The sequence below is a fragment of the Athene noctua genome, chromosome 9 (genome assembly GCF_965140245.1).
Source record: "Athene noctua chromosome 9, bAthNoc1.hap1.1, whole genome shotgun sequence".
Classification (NCBI taxonomy): Eukaryota; Metazoa; Chordata; class Aves; order Strigiformes; family Strigidae; genus Athene; species Athene noctua.
In genome coordinates this window covers 4,492,171-4,519,892 of record NC_134045.1, presented here as the reverse complement: position 1 = coordinate 4,519,892, position 27,722 = coordinate 4,492,171, and the positions used below count along the sequence as shown (strand labels likewise).

The 27,722-nt window shown below is 50.8% G+C and overlaps 2 protein-coding genes across 13 annotated transcripts in view; one reads left to right on the top strand and one right to left on the bottom strand.

The window, feature by feature from the left end:
* The first annotated feature begins 264 nt into the window (after window positions 1–264).
* KATNB1 (katanin regulatory subunit B1) lies at window positions 265–20,231 on the top strand. 4 transcript variants are annotated; one of them, XM_074913608.1, is made up of 21 exons: window positions 381–592; window positions 729–914; window positions 3,444–3,574; window positions 5,700–5,817; window positions 7,563–7,663; window positions 8,185–8,226; window positions 8,933–9,016; window positions 9,976–10,091; window positions 10,575–10,646; window positions 11,481–11,631; window positions 12,053–12,240; window positions 12,367–12,497; window positions 13,328–13,378; window positions 13,553–13,629; window positions 14,284–14,403; window positions 15,372–15,521; window positions 15,856–15,932; window positions 16,346–16,420; window positions 17,164–17,280; window positions 17,888–18,050; window positions 20,094–20,231. In XM_074913608.1, exons 2-20 carry the CDS (start codon window positions 875–877, stop codon window positions 18,018–18,020), a joined length of 1,974 nt encoding a protein of 657 aa, XP_074769709.1. In that variant the 5' UTR covers window positions 381–592; window positions 729–874; the 3' UTR covers window positions 18,021–18,050; window positions 20,094–20,231. The 4 variants fall into 4 exon arrangements, with proteins under 4 accessions (XP_074769707.1, XP_074769709.1, XP_074769706.1 ...); XM_074913606.1 differs by lacking the exons at window positions 381–592; window positions 20,094–20,231 and adding an exon at window positions 265–365 and having other exon boundaries at window positions 17,888–19,016; XM_074913605.1 differs by lacking the exon at window positions 20,094–20,231 and having other exon boundaries at window positions 17,888–19,016.
* KIFC3 (kinesin family member C3) overlaps window positions 19,964–27,722 on the bottom strand; it is a 24,050-nt gene continuing 16,291 nt past the window's right edge. For 5 of the 9 annotated variants that reach the window (XM_074913596.1, XM_074913600.1, XM_074913604.1 and 2 more), the window contains 16 exons: window positions 27,474–27,539; window positions 26,973–27,116; window positions 26,647–26,886; window positions 26,247–26,420; window positions 25,984–26,131; window positions 25,763–25,893; window positions 25,563–25,674; window positions 25,118–25,299; window positions 24,935–25,039; window positions 24,550–24,680; window positions 23,751–23,874; window positions 23,192–23,321; window positions 22,844–23,073; window positions 22,049–22,183; window positions 21,643–21,736; window positions 21,379–21,499 (listed from right to left, as the gene is read on the bottom strand). In XM_074913596.1, the coding sequence (XP_074769697.1) occupies window positions 21,396–21,499; window positions 21,643–21,736; window positions 22,049–22,183; window positions 22,844–23,073; window positions 23,192–23,321; window positions 23,751–23,874; window positions 24,550–24,680; window positions 24,935–25,039; window positions 25,118–25,299; window positions 25,563–25,674; window positions 25,763–25,893; window positions 25,984–26,131; window positions 26,247–26,420; window positions 26,647–26,886; window positions 26,973–27,116; window positions 27,474–27,539 (2,250 nt within the window). In that variant the 3' untranslated portion in view covers window positions 21,379–21,395. The other 4 variants (XM_074913599.1, XM_074913598.1, XM_074913597.1 and 1 more) reach the window with 4 other exon arrangements.

Genomic DNA, 27,722 nt, shown 5'->3' with positions numbered 1-27,722 from the left:
AAGCTCCCGGCGGAGGAGCCGCTGCAGCCGCCCCGCCGGCCGAGGGGCGGCAGTGCCCGGCCCCGCTTACCCGACACCGCCCCTCAGGGCGGCCCAGCTCCGCCCACCACGCCGCAAAATGGCGGCCCCGCAGCTCCAGCGCGCCGCCCTCCTTATTGGCCGTGCTTGAAAGGCTCCGCCAAGAAGCTGCGCTGTGAATGGCCGGCCGCTCTGCGGTCGCTATGGCAACACCCCCTCCCTCCGTTCCTATTGGCCCAGCGGCGTGCGGAACCCGGGGCAACCACCCGGCCCGGCGCGGCGCGGCGGCGCCGGGGATTGGCTGGGGGCGGCGGCTCTGGTTGGCGGCGGCGGCCGGGCGGGCCCAGGTTTGTTGTGAGGGGCCGGTTATCGGGCGGCGGCGGGGCCGCCGGGGGGCCGGTGCCGGTAGGGCCCTGCTGAGCACCGCCACCACCAGCACCGCTCAGGCGCCCCCCGCTGCTCCTCATCGCCCGGTGAGGCTGCGGCGGCCCCGGGAGCGCTTCCCGCCCGCCCCCGCCCAGCGCCGCCCGTGGGGCTCCCCGCTGGCCCGTCGCCCCCGTGATGGTCATCAGCGGTGAGGCCTCGCCCCGCGCTGCTGCCGGGCTGGGCCCCTGTCTCCCACCGCCGCCTCGGCGCGGCCTTCCCGCCCCTCGGCTCAGCGTGGCGAGGACGTCGCCGTAACCCCGGGCGGTGTTTGTTTTTGCCTCTAGGGCGGCCGGGGGAGCTCGGGTGGATGGCCCGGCGGCGATAGGAAGCGCCGGCGGAGGAACGGCCCAGGCGGGGCCGGGCGGTGGAGCCTCGCCGGCAGGAGGAAGGCGCTCGGGCCCTGCCCGTCGGAGCGGCGCCGCGCTGAGACATGGCCGTGGCTGTCACCACCAAGACGGCGTGGAAGCTGCGTGAGTGTCGCCGAGCTGCTCTCCGAGGGAGGGCCGAGGAGTTTTCCCAGAGGAGCTGGACGTGGGGGGGGAAGAGGCGGTTTGTGATAGGAAGCAGCTAATCCCTGCCCTGGGTGTGGGTGCCCCAGCCCTCTCTCCAAGTTGCTGACTGTCATTTTTAACTCCTAGAAATCCTTTTTGAAAACATAGTAACGTAGGGCCTCGACATTGCTATTTCCCAAGGGTCATGGCCTGTGTTTTTTCTGGTTAGCTGCTGTAATGCTGTCCTAAATGTCTCGCTGACCCCTCATGGCTCCACTCGAGTACAAGAACTGCCGAGGGAGCGATGGAAACCCCCTCCGGGGCACAGCTGCGGCAGGGAGCTCCCTCGCTGCCCTGTCAGCCTGGCTGGGGCTGCCCTTCGTTGCTGCTCACTTGTTGCAGAAGGGATGAGGTGGTCTTTGTAGGGCCTGTACGTCTCGTTCTCTTGAAAATGCTTTACAAGAGACAGTAAGAATCTGCTGCTTTTACATCCATTATTTTTCCTCAGAAGGAGCAGTAAGCAGTTGCTGACTGTCCATTTCTACCTGCTTTGCTGGTTACTGATGAGTGATTTCATGGGGGCTGTTGGGGAATGTCTACAAGCAATGGGAAGTGATTGGTTCAGAAGCGAGCTTTAGTATGGTATCCTTGACTGGTAACATATTAGGGAACTGAGATAGTTGATTTATCAATTTCATATCTTTTTGAGCAGGAAGCCAGTTTGCTATGTTATCTTCCCATCCCTGAAACTCCATTTACAGGAAAAGCTGAAAGTCAATCAATCTCCATTCTCTTTAAGTGGGCAGAAGTTCTTGATCTTCATTTTTGCTAGGCTATACCCTATCTTAGCATCCTCTTTAGAGCAATTCTGAACGTTAGAAAAGTTTCGGTGATGCTAATTAGAAGCTTAGTATTATTGAGGTGGTGGGCAATATCTGGTGAAGAATACTTCATTAAAAAAAAGTTTGTGGGTTTAAGGAAATTGGCACTTCACTGGGGGAGTGAAGGAAGGGATCCGGTCAAGGCTGGCATCAGGTTATAACCTGGCTTTTGTGAACACAGGGTTGAATGCTTCAGCAATGATTTTTAAACTTACAATATATTATTAAGAATGAAAACAAGAGGAGGGAAGAAGTGGAGCTGCTGATGCGCTCATTTCAGCAGCAATGCTCAGCATCTATCCTTTCAATTTTAACTAGTGAGTTGGTCTATTAGTACTAATTATACTATTTATTACCTTCACGTCTGTGTGTGCATACATACTCTATTTTAGCATTGCCATATGGAAGATTGGTCTTTCAACACAATACAAACTTATTTTCAGATTTGCCCTTCTCATGTAATTTGGAAGGTGTTTCTCCAGCTAAAGTGAAAGTTGCGCAGTTTTGCTTTCAGAAGAGTGTTCTGAGAGCTTGAGATCAAAGTACCTGTAATTATTATTGCGGCCATGTAATATCCTTTTGGATTAGTGTTGCATGTAAAATAATCAAATTGCTCCTCCCACCAAAACAATCCAAATGAAAGCTGAATTGATTGCTACCTAGCCTTTTTATAAACAAGTTTCATAACTATTAGGCATGCAAATCCTGTGAACTTTCAACAAAGAAAAATGTAAGAGGAAAAAATTTGTAAATACGTCTGCCAAAAGGCTCTGCCAGAAAAAAAATCCACTTTGAAAATTAGATGTCTAAGCAAAGATGCTCGTTTGGCTTCTTTTTTGCCCCAAACTTGTTTCTTTATGATGAGTCTTCCTTGGAGTTCTGTCACTGCAAACTCCTCTCAGTGTCAGACCTTACCCCAGTTTTTTAACAGTCTTTTAATATCAATCGCATTTGCTCTTTTGTGTCCTTTTAGATGTATATTCATCCTTCCTTTGTCACAGATTCACACTTTGCATTGCTAAATTTCACCTGTGTTACATAGTGGGAACAAAGCGGCGCCTCTGCCAAAGCTCAGAGAAGGGAGCTCCACCTATCCCTGCTGCTGAGTCTGACTTTTTTTTTTTCTGTGTAAGATAGCAAACTGTACTGCTGCCAGTTCCTCTCAGGTAGGACAGAGAGCTGCTGCTTTCTAGAACAGGATTAGAGGGCCTTTTGTTAGATGACTCTGGCTGCTGCTTATTATTGGAGCTTCTCGGACAGCTCAGCTTACTGAGACCCACCCGGGTACTGAGGGTAAAGCAGCTTCTGTGAGCAGGTTGCTGCAGTTGAACAAATCTTAAAGAGCTGCTGCTAGAGAGAGAAGATGCTTTTTTTTAAGCTATGTGAGCACTGCAGTTATGAAGTTTGGTCAACGTATGTCTGAAGTACATCAGGCAGAGCCAAAAAGGACTGTTTCAAGCAAGATAGTAGTGTGACTTCTTATCTGAACAGTGGGCTGTTGCAGCTTGTCCAGTGGCAACTAGAACGTTTTTCTGGAGGAAGAATGTATTTTTTTAGCCCTTTGGGAGGGATGGCATGGAAAATTGTTATACTAGTCTGTAATAACTGTTTGGTTTGGTTTGTGCAGAAGAGATCACTGCTCACAGCAGCAATGTGTCCTCACTAGTCCTGGGAAGAAGTTCAGGCCGGCTGCTGGCAACTGGAGGAGATGACTGTCGGGTCAACATATGGTCAGTTAACAAGCCCAACTGCATCATGGTAAGCACGGGCCTGTTTTCAGCTTTTGAGGGGTGGGAATGTTAATTCTGAAGGATGGAGGGTGGGGAACGAGGGGAAAGGTTGTTGCCTTGTAGCCTGTGGAACTTGTGATTAGAGTTTACCAACACAAAACTGTGTGTCTGGATTTTAGCTAAAGATAAGGACCAAATTCGGTAACTGGTGAGAACTGCTGCTCCAGAGAGACTCTGGGAGGGCTGGCTGCTTCAGCTGGTCAGTGCTTGCTCAGATGATGAGTATTGTGCCTTCTGGTAGCAGCCTATAGATAATTAAATTAAGAGTTTTGTACAAGATCAGCTAGTTCTATAGTGCAAGCTACAGGGGCCAGTTTTATACCCTGGAGTTTGCCCTCCTAGCAGGAAACATCCCCAGCAGGATGTGTTCCCACCTGTCCCACAGTCACTTAACTCTCAGCACAAAGTTTGTTGGAATAATTTGCTAACTTGGCTGTAGGCTGGGGAAGACTAATGCTGGGCACAGCGTGTTTTTTAGAAAGAGTAGGGTTACCCCAGTAGTCATCACTAAAGTGAGTCATAAATATATTTAACAGATGTCTGTCCTGCATAGCTTTTGGTTTGGGTGGGTGTTGTGGAAAATCGTCTTTAGCAAGAGTCCCTTGTCACTTGTTTAATGAACAACACAATAAAGTTGTGTTACAGAAGGCATTTTTCTAGCCAGTATGAACGTTGTGAGGAGGAAATCAAGAAAGTAAAGTCAAAAAGGTGAAAAGTGCTAATTCTATTTTTCCATTCGTTCACTGAAGTCAAGTGTAAAGAGGTTGAAATGGGTACAGAAGGGGCCACTCACGTTTGGCAGTCCTGTGCTTCTTGCGTAGTGTTGTTAAGCTGTGTCTTTCCAGGCCCTTGCCAGTGGCATGACAGCAGTTTGAAACTAGAGTATTACCTTCCATGAGAAGGAAGGTTGAAGGACTAAATATCTCCATATCCTTTCTGTGGGAGCAGAGAGCTGTGCCTCTCCTGTGCTGTGTGAGAACCACAGACCTTGGAAGCTGGTGTTTTCTGAGAGACTGACTGAAGCTGCTGAGGACTTGTGCCATTCTTATATATCAAAAGAATCTTGATTTTTGGGGTTGTGCTGTATGTTTTGTCCTCTGAAATTCATCTTTAGTGTTTGGATTGTTAGGATTCTAGGTGTTTACATGTTGGGGAAGAGGTAGAAGAGGAGCTTTTCAGGTAGCATTGTGGCTTGGTTCAAGTGTGAGCTCTGTTTCTCACTAAGCAGTGACAGTTGCAGCTGTAGAGTATGTGGAGGATTTCAGCTGCATGTGAAATCCTAAGAGAGCCCCGTCAGAACAGGCAGCTTTCAGCTGGCATTCCCAGACTCTCTACGTGTGTGGGAGGCACAGAGCTAGCTTAGCTGTTTAAAAACACCTGTCTGAGGATGGAGTAAAGCATAGAATATTGCTTAATTGGCAAGCAAAAAGTCTGCAATAGTGGTATTTGTTTTTCACAGCTAGTTTTAAATATTCTTGTGTTTTAATTAAATACTGGCCTTTTCAAAATACTTACGTAATTTGTAAGCTCAAGAATGAAAGGAACTGTATACATATGAATTACCTTATGCCTCAAGTTAATACTTCAGTAATAGCACCATGTTATCACTGTGACACCCTTTGTTGGCAGCAACATATGGCTCCTTGCTTATGTGAAGGTTTCGAAGTAGTCCTGGCTTTGCTCTTGCTTTGATTTTGTAACTGGTTCATGACACTTACATGACCCACTTAGAGCAAACACAGTGCTATTGTGCTTGCACAGCATAATTTTTATAATGCAAGTATGTGTCAACCTTGTCTGGGCTTCCACACCTCATGTCAACCCATGACTCTGTTGATGCATCCTTTAAAAATTAGTCAGTGTGCCCCAGAAAGTGGGATAAGGTGGAAGATGCATGCACAGTGCTACCTGCAGTGATGGTGTTCAGGGTGCCCTACCATACTGGTAGCTGAGGAGGAAAAAGGACCAGTGGCACAACTAGGTGGTCCCAACTCATGGCTAAATACCTCCCTTACCAGTGAAGTATGAGCAGTGCTGTTGTGGACAGGGCTGTGTCAGTAGCTACTGATTGTGACTTGTGGTTTTCTTTGCAGAGCTTGACAGGTCATACAACGCCCATTGAGAGCCTACAGATCAATACAAATGAGGAGCTCATTGTTGCAGGGTCCCAGTCAGGGTCCATTCGAGTTTGGGACCTGGAAGCTGCCAAAAGTATGTTTCCATGAGTTTCTACTTCTGTTAATGCATGCTGTTCGGAATATCCTTGTGCTTAATATCTATGCTGACCCAGAAGGTTCCTAACTGAAGAAGGAACATGAGCCTGGTATAGCTTTTTGTCTTAATTTCCAGCCCTCTTGTGCCCACTTGAGCAGAAATTTATACATGTATTGTGGAGACCAATCTGAGAAACTAGTTTCTAGGGTTCTGACCTGAGTGTGTTGAAATCTGTGTTCCAGATCAGTTTCCATGCATGTGTGGAGTAACTAGGCAGATAGAATTTGTATTCAGAGTCTCAGTTTAAAATTTTCAACCTTAATAAAAGGATCCAAAAATCAGACTTGAAATTTTTAGAAAATTAGGTTCTGCACAAGTCCAGGAATGCCCTGCTTGCTGACCTCTTGTTCTTAGGTTCTAAATTTTCTTTTTTCCTTCAAGTGATTTTTCTCCTCCTCTGCTCTTGCATGACCATATAAATAGACAAAGACCTAATTTTTAATAGATCATAAAAGCTATGAACTCATCGAGCTCTGATCCATTAAAGGCCAACTGTTGAGTCACGCTTTATTTATTACATTTTTCTCAAATCCTAGAACAAGTTTGCAGAGGTATCATGAATCACTTGAGTGCGTTCCAGAGGGAATACCATAAAATGACTGAATATTTCTTACAGGTTGCTACTTGTTCATAGAAAGAATGTGTAATGAAAATAGACTTCCCCTGGCAGAGTGAAGACGGCAAACAGCAGATGGCATAAATAATAAAAAGCACTTTTGTCATTCAGACAGTTAGAATCAGTTCAGTTAAATAATTTGGCTGTGCCAGTGGAGAGTAACTAATTTGGCTGAATTTATCAGGAGACTTATGAGCCAGTGTCTGTGCAAATGACCACTCCAGCTCTGGCTCAAGAGCTAATTTCTGCCAGGGGAATCATCAGACTGTTCCAGATGACAGATGATGGAGAGAGGTTGCCCTTGTTATTATCTGAGCAATTTTTCTTTCTTGAAGTTGAGTTCTGAATTGGTCTCTGCTTTCAGAGATATGGTGTACCAGTCCTACTGGTTCTTTCTGGTTTCCAGAATTACAGGGGCTGTTACTTGGTTGATGACTGGCTGAAACACTGTGGTCATTTCTTCCCACGCTTTCCAAGCATCCTTTCCTGTGCTTTGGGATGCTTCTTGCAAGGGGCAATTGAAGGAGTCCGGGATGGATGTTGGGACTTAAGAGGTAGAAGTCTGGCTTATGCCTGAATGAGGCTGTGAAGACCTGGGAAGGGATCTGTAATAGCTGCAAGATCAACAATGCAGGCAATCAAATGTCCCTTTCAATCCTGGATAAAGCTGTCCCCCCATTTTTCTCTCTGTGTAACAAGTGGAAATATATGCTGCCTAACAGCTGCCTCCAAGAGTGACTTTTTAGTTTTATTTTCAGAATAAACTGAATAGGTTTTTTGAGTTTTATTCATAGTTTCCTCACCCAAGGACAGGACTTCCATTAGGATCCTTGGACATGGGCACTCTGTTGCTGTTTCTTTGCATTGCAAGGGTAAAGGCGGAAACATTTCCATAAAATATAGAGGTGAATGAACAATATGGAGTATGTCTAATGTACGTTGTATTAGCATGTGCTTAATGGTGAGGATAGCATGGCTAAACTGCCTGGGGTCTGGGGGAAATGAACTACTAAATATTTGCTCCCCCGCCTATTCATTCTCCCCGTTCTGCTTTTCCGTTTCCCAGTTCTTCGTACCTTACTCGGTCACAAAGCAAATATCTGCAGCCTTGATTTCCATCCTTTTGGAAGTTTTGTGGCATCTGGCTCTTTGGACACAAACATTAAGGTAAAATCCAGCTTCCCCTAGAGATTTCCCTCTTTACTTGCAGTATCTTTGTTTTGAAGAGCGCCAGAGCGTGTTTAGTGCCAAGCTGTTGGTAGATGCTGTACATCATCATTTCTCTGTGTGTGGGCAGGTGTGTTTGTGAGTGCTTGCGAAATTCGTGTGTGTATGTTCACAGTGGTACCTCATGAGTGTGATTCCTCTGTTGTGGAATGTGGCTCCGAGTAAGGTGCCAGCTGAGACCTGGTGTCAGCAAGCGCAGGTGTCCTGATTGCTGTCATTAGGCTGGTATTTCACTAGGAACTGAGCTTCTGTAGTAAGAAATACATTACAGAAGTGATTCTCACTTGGGGAGCTGGATTAGGAAATGCCCCTGAAGCAAACAGGTTCAATAGCCCCTTCAGTGTTATCATTCTGCAGTGTCTATCAGCTTGGTGGCAGGGAGAGCTCTTGTTCTGATGGGACTCTTAGGCTCCCCACATACTGCTCTAAGTATATTTTCTGTTTGCTTTTCTTCCCTGTAGCTCTGGGATGTAAGAAGAAAAGGCTGTGTCTTCAGGTACAAGGTAAAATGCTTCATTAGGCATTTTAGGGGACTGCCTCCCCCAGGCAAAGAGGGGAGAAGGATTTCTGTCGCAGACTTGTGATCAAACCTTAACATGATTATGTACAATTAACTTCCTAGTTTTCCAGTATAAAAATAAGACCTGCACGATTTCTGAAGTGGCCTGGCAAACCTCTGCAGGCCTCTGGGAACTCTATGGGAATATGGAATGGATATCATAGGAGTTAATGTACTATAGTCTGGTTGGCTTCAATGAGGGACGGAGAGCATCCATGAGTGTTTCATTATGCTGTGACTGATATTACCATGCAAGTTCCCACTACACCAAGATGGTTCTATTCCTGGGGCTTTTTTCTACCCAAAGAACTTGCTGTAGATTAATTTCATTTAGAAATCAAGTTAATGGCACGGCGCTTCTATCTGACCACCCATAAATCTGTGGAATTTAAAATTGATTCTTATAAATTAAGCCAGATCTGTATTTACCTGATGTCAGAAATGTTTAGATGAGAGAGATTATACCTAATCAGTGTGGGTTGGTGTAGCTCTTGAGTGTAGTGTTTAGTGTTCTGCAAGGTGGACTCTATGAAACAGTTACTTGATTTTGTTTTATTATGTTGTATAGGATTGAAAGACACAAGCCAGAATTCCCTCTAATGAAAGGGGAAAACAAAAAAAGAAAATACTATTTGTTTTTCTCATTTTAGGGTCACACAGAAGCAGTTCGATGTCTTCGCTTTAGTCCTGATGGGAAATGGTTAGCCTCTGCTGCTGATGATCACACTGTAAAGGTAATTTATTGTGACACTCTTATGTGCTCATGGCACAGGAATGATGGGATCATCTTTTTACCAGGCATTACCAGCGCTTGCTCATAAACGTCTTTAGTTCATTAGGCATCTGGCTTTGCAGGGAACAGTCTTTTCAGGATTATGTCCAGTGGCCCACAACATTTAGAAACAAGCTGCACATGTTGAAATATACTTGTTTAACAGACATGTTGGCACTATGCACATGAAGCTTCAAGTTTTGATGGTGGTAGAGTTGTGATACCTGACTGTTGGCCTTGGTTGTTTCAGTCAATGTTACAGAATTAGTTGTGCGCAGTATGTTGCTTCACCATACCGATTTCTGGCTCTGCTCAGTAGGAGTGTGTTATCATACACATTGCACATGATTATCAGTCTGAAAGCTGCTGTCAGGACTGAGCAGAGCAAGAGAAGAAATTCAGAAAAGTATCAACTGAAGCAGTGGCTTCAGTTGTTTCAGATGTGGTATGGAGGAATGTGGGCAAAGGACTGATTTTTGTTTTCAGCTTCACATGAAACAAATTGATCAGTCATTTCACACTGGATTTTTCAGTGGTGACTAGAGCACAGAAAAAATGGATTGCTAAGGGATTCAAAGCTTTTGGATTTTTGTTTTTTTGCTTTTGAGATATAATGTGTGGGGAGAGGTGGAACTGCTGTATTTTACCTGAGTCTCTAAATATAGACCAGAAACTTATAGGGACAAATTAAGTGGAAAATTTAAAAGAGAATGCCAAAAAAAGAATGTGGAAAAAAAAAGCATTAAAAAAATGACTAGGACAGTGCTTCTTCCCTGATCATTGCTTCTTTTAACAAATTTGAGTCTGTTCTTGGGGCGAGAGGAGTGTTAGAAGGCTGCCAGTACAAGGAAATCCGAGATGTATTGAGATTTTCTAACATTAAATCTTTACAAGACTGTCTTTATTCTTTCCTTCTTCCAGCTGTGGGATCTGGCTGCTGGGAAGATAATGTTTGAGTTTACAGGACATACTGGCCCAGTAAACGTTGTTGAATTCCATCCCAATGAATACCTTTTGGCTTCTGGCAGCTCTGACAGGTATATAAGGGGAGGGAGAAAGAAGGGAATTGTGTATGTCTGTTCCCCTTCCTGATACCCTTCATTTTAGAAACGTGGGAAATAGGAATGTCACAGGACTCAAACCTGCCATTGCAAGACCCTGATATCTAGCCAGCAGGGTGTCACATCTGTGATGAAAAGACCATGGAGATGGCCTTTTCATCCAAAATTGATGGCACCTTCTGCCACGCTAGAAAACAATGCAGTAGGCTCAAGCATCTCGCTAATCCAGCTGACATCCTATCTGAACAGCAAGCACCCCTGCTCAGCTAGCAGTATCTAGAGCCTCTGAGCATCTTGGTTGGATTCATGGATCTTGACTAGACTAGCCTTCTGTGTAAGTTCATCATATGTGCGCAACAGCAGAAGTCATTTTAGTTATTAACATATTATTTCCATAATGAATCCTACAGCAGATTTCTAGAGGGATAAGCAATGATTTTTGCTCTGTTGTTTGTGCAGGACTGTTCGTTTCTGGGACTTGGAGAAGTTTCAGGTTGTGAGTTGCATTGAAGAGGAGGCTACTCCTGTCAGGTATATTAAAATCCTACTACAGTATACTAGGCAGAGACTAAAGTGGGGGTGAAGGGAAGATTTCCTGAAAGAGACTTCACTGGGGAGAAGTTTGAGCTGCTGGAGATGTTGCGCAGGTGTCATGGTTTAACCCCAAGAGGCATCTAAACCCCACAGAGCTGCTTGTTCACTCCCCCTGGTGGGATGGGGGAGAGAATTGGGAGAGTGAAAATGAGAAAACACATGGCTTGAGATAAGGACATTAATAGGTAAAGCAAAAGCAGCATGAACAAGCAAAGCAAGGAATTCATTCACCACTTCCCATCAGCAGGTAGGGGTGCAGCCATCTCCAGGAAAGCAGGGCTTCATCACACATAACAGTTACTTGGGAAGACAAATGCCATTGCTCCGAACATCCCCCTCTTTCTCTTTCTTTCTGCAACTTTATATGTGGAACGTGATGCCATATGATCTGGGATATCCCTGTCCCAGCTGCGTCCCCTCCCAACTTCTTGTGCACCCCCAGCCCACTTGCTGGTGGGGAGGTGTGAGAAGCAGCAAGGGCCTTGACTCTGTGTAAGCACTGCTCAGCAATAATGAAAACATCCCTGTGTTATCAACACTGTTTTCAGCCAAACAGTGGCTGAATCCAAAACATAGCTCCATACTGGCTACTACAAAGATGATCAACTCTATCCCAGCCAAAACCAGCACCAGTGAACACCAGATCGATAGGTTCATTGTTAGAAGCAGGGCTGGAGGTGTTCAGTGAAGTCAGGGATACAGCCTGGGGTCCTTGTGGGACTGAGCAAGGCTGCAAAGCTGTGCCTAATTCTCCACCTGCCTTCCTCCCAGGTGTGTGCTCTTCAACCCAGATGGCTGCTGCTTGTACAGTGGCTTCCAGGATTCGCTGCGTGTGTACGGCTGGGAGCCAGAGCGCTGTTTTGATGTGGTCTTGGTGAACTGGGGAAAAGTAGCTGACTTGTCTATCTGTACCAACCAGCTGGTAAGCCACTGCTCCTGAGGAGTGGGGGAGGTGGCTGTGAAACATGAGATAAAATCCTCTTGCCTTCTTGCAGGCCTGCTGACCTTTAAGCTTCTGTCAGACTCTAAGTGGCCAGGGCTTGCAGTGTGCCCATCACAAAGATTGTGTGCTTTTGCTTTCAGCAACCTTGTGTTCCACTTTGTCTCTTTTTGGATTCTGGAGGAAAGAACTGGGGCTTGGTTTGATCAGTATTTAGAAACTATGCTTGGCAGAAGTTTTATAAAACTTCTTTCATAAAACATTGGCAGCTTCAAATTTAAAAAGCCAAAGCACTGAACTGAGAAATTCTCCAGCACAGTTGCTCAGGGTCGCTCCATCATGCCTGTTCTCAGAAAGGCTGATGTACACCCTGGTGAATTACCTTGATCTTTTGCCTCTGCAGATAGGAGTTTCCTTTGCACAAAGCACAGTCTCTTCCTTCGTTGTGGATCTCAGCAGAGTCACAAAATCAGATTCTATTCCTCACGGGCTGATCAGGGACGATGAGCCTCTTGTGCCACCTACACCCACAGGGTCCTCCCTTCGCCGCATCTATGACAGGCCCTCAACTAGCTGCAGCAAGCCACAAAGGTAAGGGAATCTACTGGCTTTCTCAATTTCAAGATTTTAAGGAAATGTACAGGGAGCTTAGTGCTCTTGCTATCTCTGACAGAGTCCTTGTGACTTGCTCTGACAGCCTCTCTTTTTCCACAACAGAGTGAAGCACAACTCGGAGAGTGAGAGGCGCAGCCCCAGCAGTGAAGATGACCGGGATGAGAAGGAATCAAAGGCTGAGATCCAGAACCCGGAGGATTACAAAGAGATCTTCCAGCCCAAAAATGCTATCTGTCAGTACCAGGGTTTATTGTGCTTTTGGGTGGTGTTTGGATTAGAGCTGTAGGCACTAAACTTGTTCTGTAGACATAAGCTTTGGCTTACTATAATAGAGGCTTCACCTGTGACTGGAAGTTTAGAAAACTTTAATATTCTGTGCCTGGACACTGAACTGTGGATCATGTTGATGAACTGCTGGAAGGTGGCACCTTTACTAGGGTGCGGTGATGTCTGATCAAAGCCTGGCTCAGAATCCCGAGCTCCATTGTAAGCATGCTGCCTTCCTGTCCTGATTAGGAAAGACTACTGTGTTACAGGATCTTTATTAGCCTAGAATTAGGTTACGTGTGAAACCAGCAGCGTCCATTAAAGAAGGAAAGGCAAAATGTGTTGTTAAAGCAGAGATTGTTGTTTAGGAGGCATAGTGTAATACCTGTATGTCATTTTTATGTAAATGAGAAAAATGAGATACTCTTTTTCTAAGGAATTAATCGTCATTATTTTGATTTATAATTTAATAATTTTATTATTTTTACTTATGTAAATCAATTTAAGGGGAGGTGAATTCTTACTAATACATCTTGTTGTGACAGTGCCTTTTCTTGTGCTTCACACCTCTACAGCAGCTACATGGGTCAGTGCTGTCCCTCCCATCCAGGAAGGCTGAAAGCCTTTGACTAAACTCAGCAGTAGTGTCAAGGTCTGCAGGAGATAACTCTGCTTGCCATGTCACTGATTACCCTGATCTGTGGAGTTGTTAGAGATGTCCCAGCTCCAAGGTTGACTTACTGCTAAGCTGTAGCCTTGGAGGCTCCTTCGTTTGTTTAATTTTTTTCCTCTGTAGGTCGAACTCCTCCTCGAAACAATGAGCCCTTTCCAGCCCCTCCTGAGGATGGTGAGTATGAAAATGACCCCTTGGTGGGAATGGGGTTAATGGCCCTTGAAAGAGGAAGAGCTGCATGCCTGCAGAAATGACTACTTGTAGTCTAGCTATACAGAAGTTTTGTTCTCAACTTACCTTGAAAGGAACAATCAGTTTCTGCTTTCCCACTTCTTTCCATCTTGGTAGAGCCTGTAACTGCAAAGGAGGTGGCGAAGCCCAGCCAAGCTGCAGATGTCCAGACTGCGTTGCCAAAGCAAGAACTTGTACGTACTACATGATCTGTTAATAGCTGTTCACACTCCCACTGTGAGAGATATGTGAGTGTTGGAGACTTTACGATTTCTAGTCAAGCCGATTCCTATATTGAAGAGCAGTAAAAGTGCAGTTCCAGTATTTGTGCTGCAGTGTGTTTTGCCTGAGAATCAAAGGCCAAGCCTCCAAGAGGCTCTATTGCTTTTCTCCGATTCTCACACTTGCAGTGGTGTTTCTCCTTGCAGCTTAAAATTGGGGCACTCTGAAGAGAAACAGTGCCAGATTTCTGCAAGTGCTTGAACTGAGACTGTTTTCGTCGCCAAAGTCACACACAGCTTTTGGACCAGGGTACATTATACTGGCTTCTTCACAGTTCTCTCTTAACCTTCAGGCTGGCCACAGCCCATTGCCCTAACTTTAGATGCTGATAACAATGACAGCACTTGGCACTTCTGCTGGGGCATGTCCATGTTCTCTGCAAACCTTAATTGCATCTTGGCGTGTACCTCTGAGATACTTTATTGCCTCTTAAACTACGTTAGCAAATTGGAGAGTGCTTCTGCATTAAGAACATGCTGTGAGAGGAAAGCAGGTCAGGAAAAAAAGGACGTCAGACTAGGGCCAGGCTGTCACTGCTAGAGCTTTTATCCCAATTTCTCCTGCAGCCTGATCCGGTTCATAGGCTACCAATTGCCTCCTCAACTCCTTTGACCAGAACAGAGCCGTCGGTGATTCCTGCAGCCAGGAATGAGCCCATTGGTCTGAAGGCCTCTGACTTTCTACCAGTAGGTATTTGTGGATGAAAGTTTCCAGCCAATGATAGTTTGGGTGGTATCAGAGAGGGGGTTTTCTTGAGGTGCAGAAGTGCCTTAGGTGCTTTCTGCAGCCTGCAGTACTGAATGAGAACATGTTACCTTCTGCTCTCCCACTGCTCGCTTGGTACTTCCCCTGCCAGCTCGCTCCTGCCTCCCAACTGCTTTGACTTGCGGTTCCTGTGGAATTAGCACCTCGGGACTGCTGGAGCCAGCCCCCGCTGCGCTTGGCAGCAGGCTGATGCAAACACAGCAGTGCTGACCCGAGCTTGTGAAGAATGTGTTATCAGAGCAGAGAGCAAGGGATGAGGCAGAGACTCTCAGCAATTCCACATGCTAGACAGTGATTCATTTAGAAAATTGGTGTCTGCCATTACATATACATAATTATTTCACGGGAATCTTTCCCTCTTGCATCTCAGAGGCCTCTTGGCCTGTCTTGGAAGGGTATTCCCTGCCCTAAGAAGGGAGAAGGACTAGATGATCCCAAACCCTAAATGTGAGCAAAGGGAGTGGTTCCAGCATGGCTTGGGCAAGAATCAAATTGAGTAATAAATTGTGTAAGATTTATGCTTTGTAATAAAATTTGCCAATTTCAGATGAATGTTTCACATAAAAAAACAGGGTTTGCATGAAAACATTTCTTCATCAAAACATAATGGTTTTGAAAACTTAGTTTTAATTCACCTTTTTAAAATTCAGAGAGTTTTTCCAAAGCTTCAAACATGTTTGTGATTGACCTAGTAGAAAAGGCAGAAAAATAATTAGAAAAAAATTGAGCATTTACATTTCAAAATGTTTTAAAGCAATCTGCAAGGCAGTCAGTATTTACTGGTACTCTCTACAACTGAAATCAGCCCTCACCCAGGCCAAAGAAGGCTCCTGCCCTTATGTGCCATTCTGCTCTGTTATTGCTGCTCCATTGGTGTCTGTTCTTCCAGGCTGTGAAAAACCAAAGCCAGACTGAGCTTGTGGATGAAGAAGCCATGTCCCAGATCAGGAAAGGTCACGAGACCATGTGTGTGGTGCTCACCAGCCGCCACAAGAATCTGGACACCGTGCGGGCTGTATGGAGCACCGGTGACATCAAGGCAAGGATGTGGAGATACCTGAGGCTCATGGGAGGAGCGGCTGAGCAGCTCTTTTGGTTTGTCTGGGGCCAGTTCTGCCTCTTAACACAAAATGTGGAGTCTCACAGCTTTCATCCCTGGGCTGCACTGCAGAGTGCCACTGTGTCCCACCTGTGGTTGATGGTCACGCAGAAATGTGGAGAAAACTTTCTCATGTGAGACATATCTTCTCTTCCCTAGCCAACTCCATGTTTCCTATACATTGTTTTTGAAAAGTGGTACTTGATATTAATTTCATTAGTCTAGCCAGTTTGAGCTTTGCAACAGACGACTTCTTCTTCCCCCTCTCTCTCAGAACTCCGTGGACTCTGCAGTGGCGATCAATGATTTGTCTGTTGTTGTGGACCTCTTGAATATTGTCAACCAAAAAGCGTGAGTCCTGGGTGGGGACAACCCCTGGGATACCCGAGAGCCATCTGCCTGGGCCTGGGAAATGCTGCGTTGTACCTGCCTTGTGTCCAGTGGCCACAGCAGTGTGAAATGCATATTCTTGTAGTCAGATCTTCAAGTCTGCAGTGCCAGTAACTGCTGGAGTTCTGTGGGGCCTCTTCTGTAGGCAAATGATGTCTCTCAAGGAAAATTAAACTCTTTGGGCTTCATAAAGTGTTTCTGCTGAGAGTCAATAAAATGTCAGAACCTGCCACTTTCTATCACAAGGGGGAGTCAGTGAACTTGCCCAGTAAACTTGAGTGCTGAGACCTCAGCATTTTTGCCAGAAAGCTTTATTTATGTCCTCTTAGCCTTGCAGAGCCTCAGTCTCTGGTCTCAGAATGTGTCCTTTTCAGGTCTCTCTGGAAGCTGGATTTGTGTACTGTAGTCCTGCCGCAGATAGAAAAACTACTCCAAAGTAAATATGAAAGGTGAGGCCCCAAGAACATGTTGTGCTGGGGGGACAATGTGTGGATATTCATAGGAGAGCTCCACAAGATATTTTGTAGCTGAAAGAAAATCCTGAAAAATCACAGCAGATACAGTATAATGCTAACACAACACCTTGAAAAGAGCAGTGGAGTTGCCAAGTGTGTGTGTGAAAGATATGAAGAGTATGTACGGGCAAGAGGAGCAGGATATTGAGATTTGGTGTAGGTGTGTTGGACTGAAGGCAGCTCTGGCAGCCAGGAGTGGTCAAGTCGATGTAAAACAGGTGGGCTTTGCACACTGGTGGGAATGGAGCCCCTGAATTGGGATAAAGGGACTGAAGTCCCACAACAGACTTGGGGTTACTTGGAAGATTACTTTGAACCTCATTGTTAGGTAGCAAAAAGTATGCAGCCTCTTTCTTAAGATGAAGTTTCTGCCTTTCCTTCCTGCTCGGGGAGAGGCTCCTGATAAGTGCCCTCGGCAGGACATCTCTTGCTCTCGAGCAGAAAGGTCCCACTTGGCAGGGCGTTTGCCAGGACTTTTCACAAGGACTCTAATTGTCTGACTTGAACCAAGATGTGTTGGTACTTTGGCTGTTGCTCTCCTTACTGAGTCACAGGTGGTGAAGGGAGGGGGTCGTTTGAGTAGATTAACCCCAGTGACTGGATTTGAGTGAGAGCTGTGTGCTGGGAGGAAAGGAATGAAATTCAAGTGTGACCTGATTCTCTGTTTGTTTTTTCAGTTATGTGCAGACTGGCTGCACCTCCCTGAAACTCATTCTTCAGAGATTCCTGCCATTGATCACAGACATCCTCACCGCACAACCTTCTGTTGGAGTGGACATCACCAGAGAGGAAAGGTGAGGCACTTACTCACCTCCACTTGCTCCCTTTTGGAACCAGCCTTTCTCTTGGGTGAGCTTTGCTCCTCACCATCAAGACTTTGATACGAGACTGGGCATGCCTTCCCTTTTGTCTGCAAACACCAAACCCTCCTGCTCTTAAAAAAAAGAAGGACTGATTTTTTTCCTCTGTCACTGTGTATTAAGTCACACCTAAACAAAGTCTTGAGTATGTCACGAGTAAAACCACCCTGTGGCTTCACCTTGCAAGACACATGAGTTGTCAGCCTGGCCCTGGATTTCCAGTTCTTTCACAGGATAGCTCTGCTCTGAGCATTGGCCCTCTAAAACCAGCAAGTCCTTCTGCCCTGGACTTTACTGCCAAAGGGCAAGAGAGGAGTGCAAGAGCCCTTATGTGGATGCCATTCTTATGTGTCATCAGGACGTGGGCTGAATACGTGGTGTTTCTGCAGAGTCATGATCGCATTTCAGCCTCTTCTGGGCCGTTTGCAGGGCTTGTGTTTTCTCTCCTGCTTGAGTTGCATCTTTGGCACTGTAGGAACAAGCACATCTATGTCTTAAGCAGCTGGGGATTCATGTTGTGTCTGCTCTCTGCTTTTTGCAGGCTCCATAAATGCAAGCTGTGCTACAAGCAGCTGAAAAACATCAGCAACATCGTCAAGAACAAGTCTGGGCTTAGTGGCCGCCATGGTAGTGCCTTTCGGGAACTTCATCTCCTCATGGGTGTCCTGGAGTGACAGCTGCCACCTCCTCACCTGCAAGCACAGGTGACCAGCTCCCTTCTGCTCCTGGTCTGGCTGGACTTTACCCCTCTCTGTGTGTCCATCCTCCCCCCCAGCACGGTAGGCAATGCGCTCTCGCGGTCCGGCCGCCTGCCCAGTCCTGGCGCTCGCAGGCTGGAGGGAGCCCCTGAGCGGAGAGACATGGGTCCGGAGGGAGGGGAACTGCCTGCCGGGGGGCTCTGCGAAGCCCCTTGGGGGATGCAGCTTCATTTCGGCTCTTCATCTCAGCACCAAGCCCTCGGCTGCTCTGTGTCTGTGTGCTGGCTTTTCCCTGCCGGGAGGGCTCTGAGCTTGTGCCACCCCTCTGTCACCCATGTGTGCTGTCGGTTCTTGTCACTTGGCTCAGTGGGCTGGTGCCGGCTGCTCCACAAGAGCCTGTGGGGGGGTGGCATGCCCTTGGCCTGCAGGGGGGACCTCAGCTGCTGTGTGGGACTGGCCCCTTTGGCTTGTGTCATCAGACAGGAGCCGTGGCCACTGTGCCACCATGCTGGTGCAGTCTCAAGGACCTGTAGCGAGAGGAGGCTGTCTCTGGGCTTCACAAAAATCCCTGCTGGCACCCTGGGCCACGGAATATTAATATCTTCAGACTGTTGCTGGGATCTGAGGTCTACCCAGATCTGTTAAAATAATGTGACTTAAACAGGACTTGTATGTGTTTGCCTTTGGGGGTGGGGATTTGGGAGGGTGGAGGAATGGAGGGACATGGGCTAATGTCTTTCTACATCCACTGGACCACTCTTAGAGGTTTTGTTGTTTGTGTTTGGGTGTTTTTTTTTAATCCAATAAATGTCTGTCAGAACCTTTCTGTCCCTCTTTCTTCTTTCCTGTGGGGAAAGAGGTTCCTGTTGGTGCTTCTCCTGCTCCTCCCAGCCTGTCTCCCATTTTATACACTGGAGCCTGTTCTCCAGGAAACTGTAACTTATCACGAATTTTATTAAAAGATTTGTAACTTTTCTTAAAGTTGTGTTAAATGCCTCAGTCTCTTGAAGTACTGTTCACCTTGGCACAGCTCCTAGCTGGGAGCATTCAGGGAAAGCAGGGCTCTTTTCCCTGTGTGTCCCAGTGGGAAGCTGCCTGTTCTCACCTTTCCTGCTGGGAGGCTGCGGTGAGCCAGTGGGAGAGCCAGCATTTGCCCGGTGGCTTTGCTGAAACCCCGGGGGAGGTTTCACTCTGCTGTGTAGTTCCCAGGCCAAAGAGCAACATCATGGTTTGTGGCCTGTCCTCTCTTCCCTAGGACCCCTCAGCGTGGTGGCAGTGCTTTGTTGAGGTGGTTTTCTGTGAGCTCCTGAGCCAGGTACTGCTCTGTGAGCATGTAGGAGACTGAGGTGTGCACAGCAGGAAAGCTACAGCCAGACCCTACCCTGCTGGTACTTCATCCAGACAGTCAAGTTTTAGGAGTGAAGGGGAGCGTCCTGCTCTGCAACATGGCCTCGGGGCAGGTGGCTCTGAGGGGGGGTTGTGGCTGGGGTGCTGCCAGCTCTGAGCCCCGGGGCCCTTGTCCTGCATGTCCTGCCTGCGCTGCAGCTGCTTGCTGCCTCACGTGGGGGCTCCCCGGCCATAATCCTGCGGCTGGACCCAACCGAGGTGTGAAAAGGCTCTGCCAGCCTCCTGCCTGCAGCCCCCAACAGCCTGGGGCGTGGGGAGAGGCATGGGATGGGTTGAACAACTCAATCTCCTGCTAACGAAGGGAGCCCTGTAGCTGCCCGGGGAGGGGGTGGGGGGGGCTGTGCTGACAGGCTTGCCCGGGGACAGCTGCAAGAGGAAGGATTTAATGGGCTTTTTCAGCCGGGCGTCAAAGGAGCTGTGGGGGAGATGTGGTATGAGTGGAGCAGGAGGGAGCACCTGCCCTGAGTGGGGCTCAAATCTGCTGCAGGGAAATAACAGCAGTGCAGGAGGACTGGTTTTAACAGTTTATTTAAAATAAGTTTTGTTACAAAACAGATTATTCTTTTTAATTATTAAAATACATAGAAACATCTAATCTTACAAAAGGCTAAATTTATTTTTCCCTTTTTTTTTTTTAAATAGAATATACTGTGGGAGAGGAGAGGGCTGCAGGGGGAAAGAGCCATCAGTGCATCCAGTTGGTTATTTGCAGCAGGAGGAAGTATCCCCATGGGTGAGTGCTCAGAGGTGCAGGGGCCAGGGCAGTCTCCTCGCACCTCCCCTGCCAGCCACTCTCCTGACACACAAGCCAACAGGCTTTTGGGCTGGAAGTGTTTGTTTCTTTTCCACTTGTTTTCTATTCCAAGACCATGTAGACAGGATATAAATATTTCAAACACTTTCATCTTGACCACACTGTGATCTCTCTTGACAAGACAACTGGTAAATAACTTCACAATAGCTTCATTTGAGACCACTAAACCCACGTGGGTGCCACATAACACAGAGGCAGCACCGTGACTGCTCTCCCTGGTGCTGGGGCAGCTGGCACAGGGCCCTGGCAGCACCGGCACCGCGGTGAAGGGCACCTCGGCTCATGCACGGCACCGGGGCGCCTCCATGCAACAACAGGGCTTGACAAACCTACAGGGAAAGCAGCTGCTGGGATTTTTTTTCTGGCTTAAAATGGAGGAAGTGCTGCTCTGAAAGACATCGGGCCACTACCTGGATGCAATCTTAGGGAACCTGTGGCCAGGCTGGCCCTGTGGGGGGAGCAGAGACAGGTCTGGAGGCTTGCCTGGCTCTGAGCATGCCCTCTAGCCAGACACCTCTACTGTCATAAAAACAAAACTGGAGAGATTGGAGGGAGCACCCAGCAGCTTCCCCCGCTGGCTAAAATATCTGTCCAGCAAACAAGTCACAGAGTGTCTAAGGGGACAGATCCCTGCCCAGCACCACTGTCCCCCATCCTGAGATGGGGATCCAGCTGCTGGGAGACCCCAGCCCCACGCTGCTCTTGGTGACGGTGCCATCACCTGCTGGCTGTGGGTCCAGGTGGGCGAGGGGACGGCGCTGAAGCCTTCGTGTCTTCCAGCACCCGGCTCTGGCTCTTGTAGCACCGTGAGGGGCCAGGTCCTGCAGTGGGTTTGGTGCCAGGGCTGGCACTTGTCACACTGGGACCGGCCTCAGCTTCCCTACAGGGAGACACGGGTGGGTCACACCGGGGGAGGGGGACGGGACGGGACATGACCATCACTGCCCCAGCCCCATCCAGCGGGTGCTGCGCTGAGCCCGTGTACAAGCACCCCCACCAGCGCCCCCGGCACCCTGCCCTGCCTGGGAAGCAGGGCTGAAGCAGAGCCCTCCACCGGCTCCCGGCTGCGGGCACTCACCTGGCAGCCGCGGCTGCCCCTAATTCAGGCTGAAATCGAAGGGGAAAGAGCGTCAGCCTGAGGGCCCTGCCACCGTCCTGCAGCATCGTTCCCCCTGCGCACCCCCAGCTTCGCACAAGGGCGCTTTTGGGGAAGTGCTAACCAGGCTCCTGCTAACTAATTATCCATTGATTAATGAGCTGATTACAGCTCCCCCCCACATGCTTTGCCTGCCAGCATCTGGCTGGGATGAGACCAGCGGTGGGAGCCTCCTCTTACAGAGGGACCCTGGGCTGGGTCCACGGTGTCCCACCACCCACCTGAGGTCTGGAGCTTCCTGCGGATGGAGGTGGCACGGCCGGAGAACTGCCCAAGGCTGGGGGACGCGTGGCCTCGGCCGGAGGGTGCCTCACCCTGGGGGGAAACAGGGCATGGCCCCAGGGTCAGCCCGTGCCCAGCCCCAGAGGAACCTGTTTGCCAGGAAAGTGTGTCCCAGTATACTTGTGAGGCTGCAGCAAACTAGGGCTTGGAAGAGCCAAAGGGGCAGCATCAGCTGGACACAGCACGCGGAGACAGCCTGCAGCCCACTGGGGGATGCTCAGCAATGGGGGTGGCTCTGGGGGGACACCCAAAAGCAAACAGCCCTGGGGACTGCGTGTGGGGGCAAAACAAGGGACCCACTGGGGCAAGGGGGAAGAGGAAGGGCACCGACAGCCTCTTTGTTACCTCCAGCTGCTCCTGGCTGGGCCAGGAGGCCAGCTCAGCCTTGCGGGAGACGGGACCCAGCTCCACGGAGCGAACCCTCTCAGCAAACTTCAGGGAGCACAGTGTCTCGCTGGTGTTTTTTTCGGCGGGGGAGACCTGCAGTCAGGCAGGAGCAGGCAGAAAGTCACCCTGCCAGCTGTCTGCACCCCTCAGGGCTCCCTTGCCCTGCAAACACACCGGTGCAGGGCCGTCGAGGTGCTATTATTAACGTGCTGCTCCCAGGATAGCCCCATCCATCCGGGCCTGGGTGACATCCCCTGTCACCAACCGCCCCGGCGTGAGGGACAGTCGGGAATGGCTGCAGCAGGTGGCAGGGGCTCGGGCACCTCCCAAGGGGCTTGGTGGGGTGCAGGCAGCCGGCGGGGGGTGGGGGGGGCTGTCACAGGGCAGTGATGGATGAGCTGCCAGAGCATAAAATCCTCCCAGTGAGAGAGGGGATGGGGAGATGCCAACATGCAAGAAAACCACGCCCAGAGGGATGTGCAGGCAGCAAGGGCAGGATCAGAGACCTCTGAGTTCATCCCCCATCCTCCATCCCTCTCCAGTGTGCAGAGACTGGGACAGAACTGCCCCTGGCACTGTGGCTGCAGACCAGAGGACGTCCCCATGTGCAAGCTCGGTCTCCTGGTCCCAGCCCAGCTCCTGCCTTCGGCATCCCTCCTGCCTGCCTCAGCCCCAGGGCAAGCAGGCACCAACCCCATCCCTGTGCCAACTGACCGCGGGGATGCCGATGGGTGCCGCGTGCCCGGCCCTCACCTGCACCATCATGAGGGTCTTGCTGTCGCCGCTGAGTGAGTCCTGCAGCAGGTAGGTCAGCTTGGAGTTGCGGAAGGGCACGTGGCCCTGCCGGGAGCGCAGGGCATAAATGACGTCACCCAGCGCCGAGAGGGACTTGTTGATGTGCTGCGCCTCGCGGAGCCTGCTGCCCTCCGCACCCGACCGCCCAACCCGCTCTGATCCCGCCAGGTCCACCAGGTTCAGCTTCCCTGGGGACACAGAACCAAACCCCCCCGCCCCGGGCAGCGTCAGCGCCTGGCCCCACACACCCCCCGGGGGAGGCCGTGGCCCAGACGCCCCAGTGAGGGGCTTGTGCATGGTGCCCACCTGTGGTGCGGAGCCCTGTGCTGCGGTCGAGGCCACGGACAGTGATGATGAGGAGGGCGTGGGAGCGAGAGCTGTGCTCATTCAGGTTGGTGCACTCCGTTGCCCGGTTGACGTGGCCAAACTCAAAGACCTGGGGGAGCGGGGGAGGTGAAGGGGTGAGGCCAGCCTGCCCCAAACCCACCACAACCCCCCCCCGTGACCCAGAGATTTAACTTGAGCGACAGCCCCCCCACAATGGCCCATTAGGGTGATGACTGCTGTCAGGTCTCAGCCTGGAAGATGCACCAAAGGCAGAGGGTGACAAGCAGGGCGCTGTGGTGACAGCTGGCATCCCACTAATCCCCTGGGAGCTACCCGGGCCCCACACTTTTATTTTTAACCACCTTCAGCTCATCCCATGGGGCAGTGACCGTCAATTGCACCTATTTTGGTCTCTGTTGCTCCCTGGTGCTTCAGAAATGGTCCCGAATCTCTGGATCATGCACCAGAGACACCCCCTGCAATTCAACAAGCCCTCAGTGCCACCCTCCTCCTCCCGCCAATCCCCATCTCCCCACACCTTGTTGATGTCCTCCACGCTCTGCACCCTGAACTCGGTCAGCCCGGGCACATAGAGCTGTCCGCTGCCATCGGGGCATAGCTTGATCTCCAGCTTCTCCTGCGGCTCCTTCCCCAGCAAGTCCCTGGGCAAAGGGGTACCCATCACTATCCCCACACCGGGGGGATGATGGGTGCTGGTTCTCCTCCCGCACGTCAGCCCTGTCGCAGCTCAGGGCTTTGTGCCAAGGCTGCCAGCCCAACCATCTCCTCTCAGGGATGCTGCACATCCTATTGATAGACCTCAGCTCTCCAGCTCCCCATGTGCCCACTCCCACCCAACCCAGACCACACTCCCATGCTTGCTCTTTATTGCCATTCCTGGTCTCCATTATGCACACAGATGCACTCGCACCCTCCTCCTGGCCCCTCCTGCCTGCAGCTGGGCAGAGGAGAAAAATATTTCTCATGCTTCCAACTCCCAGTTAATAATTTCTAAATATAACGTTCACGGGGTAGGGGCAGGGAGGAGAAGGGAATGCCCTGACTGCGGCACCAGGGCTGGGGGAGTTGGAGCGATGGCAGGGCTGGGAGCCATATAACTAACAGAGCTCAAGTGCTTTGAAAGGGTGTCAAGCACCGAAAAAAAAAAATTAAAATAAAGCCTGCACAGCCAAATTCAGTGCCCAAGTCTGAACAAGCTGCACAGTCAAGGCAGGGCTGGTGGGACAGGGAGGAGAGCAGCGTGGGGTGGTACCCGCTGAGGCCAGCTCCCCAGCAGCTCCGCTTGCCCCACCAGAAGGCTCCCCCGACCCCTGTACCTGAGTGCCTCGTTGTAAATCTCGGCGGCACTAACGCTGATGGCGTAGTCCCAGTCAGCTGCCTTGCCCCGCACCTCGGAGAAGAGGAGCTGCAGGGCCCGCTGGTTGATCCCTGGGTTTGCTGCTGTTCCCTGATGGATTGGGGTGAGAAATGGAGGGAGAAAACACCCTCTTGCATTTTATTCTTTTTTTTTCTAAGCAGGGGCAAAGCCCCGGGGTGGGGTGTGGGTGTGTGTGTACAAACCCATTGGCTGCAGCAGTGACTGTCACTGGTGCACCCTGGGTCTGAGCTGGCCACCAGCCCAGTTAGGGGAGGGTGCCAAGATGGGGCACCGTGGGACAGGAAGCCAAGGAAGATAAGGGAAGCAAAGCCAGGCAAATTCACCTCCATTGTGTAGGTTTTTCCTGCCCCTGTCTGCCCATAGGCGAAGATGCAGACGTTGTAGCCATCGATGCAGGAGGTGACCAGGGCTTGAACCTCCTGAAACACCTGGGGGGGATTGGGGAGTGTCAGGAGAAGGTGGCAGTGTCCCCATCTCACACCGGCACAGTGGGCAGCAGCACCCACCTCCTCCTGGGACGCTTGTGGGGGGAAGACCTTATCCAGTTCGAAGGACACCTGCTTCCCCTTGTGGAGGAGATGCAGGACAGCGTCATCATCGGCATCAAAGGTCACCATGTTGGCTGCCTCCGGGCCCTCGCCATCCTCCTTTGTGATGGGGCGGACTCGCCCAAAAACACGGATGTTTCCTTGGGTGGGGGGATGCAGAGATGGTGTCAGCCTCGGAGCATCCTGCTGCCAGCCCTCCAGTCACCATCAAACCCTGGGCAGGCTGACCGCCTCACCCCGCTGCCAACTGAAACATCCTATCACTGACCAGAGCATCTTATGGGGATGTGGAGCACCCAAGCCACGGCGCTGGGATGCAGTGGGTTGATGCTCCCCCATTTCTCCTGCCTCCCCCCAGGGACATACTCTCCCACAATGGGACCCGCCACCCCACCTCATGCACCTTTCAACCGCACCAGCTCGTTGTGGCACTTCTTGCGGAGCTGCAGCTCCCGCCGGTACTTGCGCAGCAGCTCCCGGTTGGTGCTGTGCACCTCCTCGATGGCCTGGCCAATCTGGGGAGGGATGGAGACCAGCGGCTCAGTGACCCCCTCAGCATCCTCACCCTGCATGGGGGGGGAACCGGGCTCCTGTGGGGCTCACCTCGGCCCTGGCACTCCGCAGGGTCTCCTGAAGGAGCAGGGGGAAGTCACGGACCTGACGCTTCAGGTTGTTGTAGTCATGGGTGAGGGTGCGCAGTGCTGGCTGCAGCGTCAGCAGGTTGGTCCGGACACCTGCAGGCATGAGGCAGGGTGAGGGGCAGGTGGTGGAACCCCCCCTAGCACCGGCCACGTGACCCTGCGAGCCCCCCACGCCCTCCTCACCCGCCAGGTTTTCATGCACTGCCTTCATCTCTACTTGGGCACGAGAAAATGCCTCTTCAATGGCGCGGTTCTTCTCCTCCTCCATGGCCTGCATCTCCTCCAGCATCTGCCCATGGGCTCGCTCCAGCTCGGCCTCGTACATCATGATCTGGGAGAGAAGCAGGGGCAGTAATGCTGAGTCAGTGACTGCCTGCATCTCCCGGCAAGCACCATGCAGGCAGCTAGGCAGGGTGATTCTTCATTTACACCCAGTGGGCTCAGACCTGAGCTCGGAGCTGAGCCGCCGTCTTCTGGGAGCTCTGTAGCTGCTGCTCCATCTCCTTCAGCACTTGCCTCTGCATCCCCACCTGCTCCTGCAGATACTGGTTTCGGGACTGGCTCTCGCACAGGGCTTGCTTTGCCTTGGCTGACTCTACCTCCACCGTCTTGATGATGTACTGGCGGAAAAGCACCCAGAGAATGGGGTGTACTGGGGAAGCAGCACCTGAGGGGCCTGGGATGAAGCTGGTGCTGGCCCAAGGGAGTTAATTTACAAAATCATGGTGCTGCGCTGATGTGCTCAGGGCAAAGGGACTGGTGGCACTCACAGGGCACCCACTGGGCACCGCTAGGCACCCAGCCTAGTCCCCTTGCCTAGCCAGAGGAAATGGAGAACCCACACACCTTTATCTGCTGGGGCTGGGATTTGAGGCTGGCGATGGTCTCCTGGCTGTCCCGCAGCCGCCGGCTGAGCCGCTCCTCCTCCTCGGCTCTCTCGGCCAGGGAGTCCTTGAGCCGCAGCTCCACCTCAGCCAAGCGGTTTGTCTTCTGCTGCACCTCCAGGTCCAGCTCCGCCAGCTTGGCCCGTGCCTCCTCTGCCTCCCGCTGCAGCTGGGAGAGCCGCTCCTGCAGCCCGGCATTCTCCTGGCCCCAAAACAGCACAGCCAAGGCCGCATCACCCATGGGTGCTGCTCACCCTGCCGCCACCAGCGCCACCGCCGGCGACTCACCTGGAGGTGGGCACAGTCCCGGCACGGCACCTGCTGCTGCCGCCGCAGCTCCCGCAGCTCCCCCTCGCACGCCTTCATCTCCTGCCGCAAGCGCTCATTCTCTGCTACCAGCAGGTCCCGGTGCTTCTCTGCATCCGTGCCCCCCTGCCAATGGGGCAGGATGGGAGCCTGAAGTACCCCGGGGAGCCCCCACCACCTCTGCCCCCAGGGGAGCCCTGGCGCCCAGAGGGGCTTTCGCTTCCTCCCCAGGGCGACGGTGCCGGGGAGCCTTTGCCGGCTGTACCCCAGGGGCACTGCTCACAACATTGCATTGGACAGAAAATCCCACAAATTTCATCCCTCAACCTCTCTCTCTACCTGCTCACAGGGTCAAAACTGTGATGCTGGGGAGGTTTTAATCTTTCTACTCCCTCCCCACGTGCCCCCTTCCACCTCGGGGACCCACAGCTCCAGCACCCCTCAGGGCAAGGCTGCCTCAGCCCAAGCCCGGTGGCAGCTCACCAGCTCTGAGCGCAGCCGGCTGATCTCCTGTGCCTGCTCCAGGAGTTTCGCCTTCAGACTTTCAACCTGTCAACACAGCCAAGGTTTAACCAGGAGGCATGTCAGCAGCTTTCAGAGGAGACCCCGTGGTGCTACCCCGGCCTCTGACGTCCAGTCTGGCTTGCACCTTCGTTATGCCTTAATTTTCCACCTTGCTCTGAGCGCCTGATTCACATGAGCTGATTAAAAGAAGCGTTAATGAAAGCCTTG

Coding starts and splice junctions, on each gene's coding strand:
- KATNB1 (XM_074913608.1), top strand. CDS start 875: ATGGCCGTGGCTGTCACCACCAAGACGGCGTGGAAGCTGC. Junction 12,498..13,327: donor CCAGCCCAAAAATGCTATCT/GTCAGTACCAGG, acceptor TTTCCTCTGTAG/GTCGAACTCCTCCTCGAAAC. Junction 14,404..15,371: donor AGGCCTCTGACTTTCTACCA/GTAGGTATTTGT, acceptor CTGTTCTTCCAG/GCTGTGAAAAACCAAAGCCA.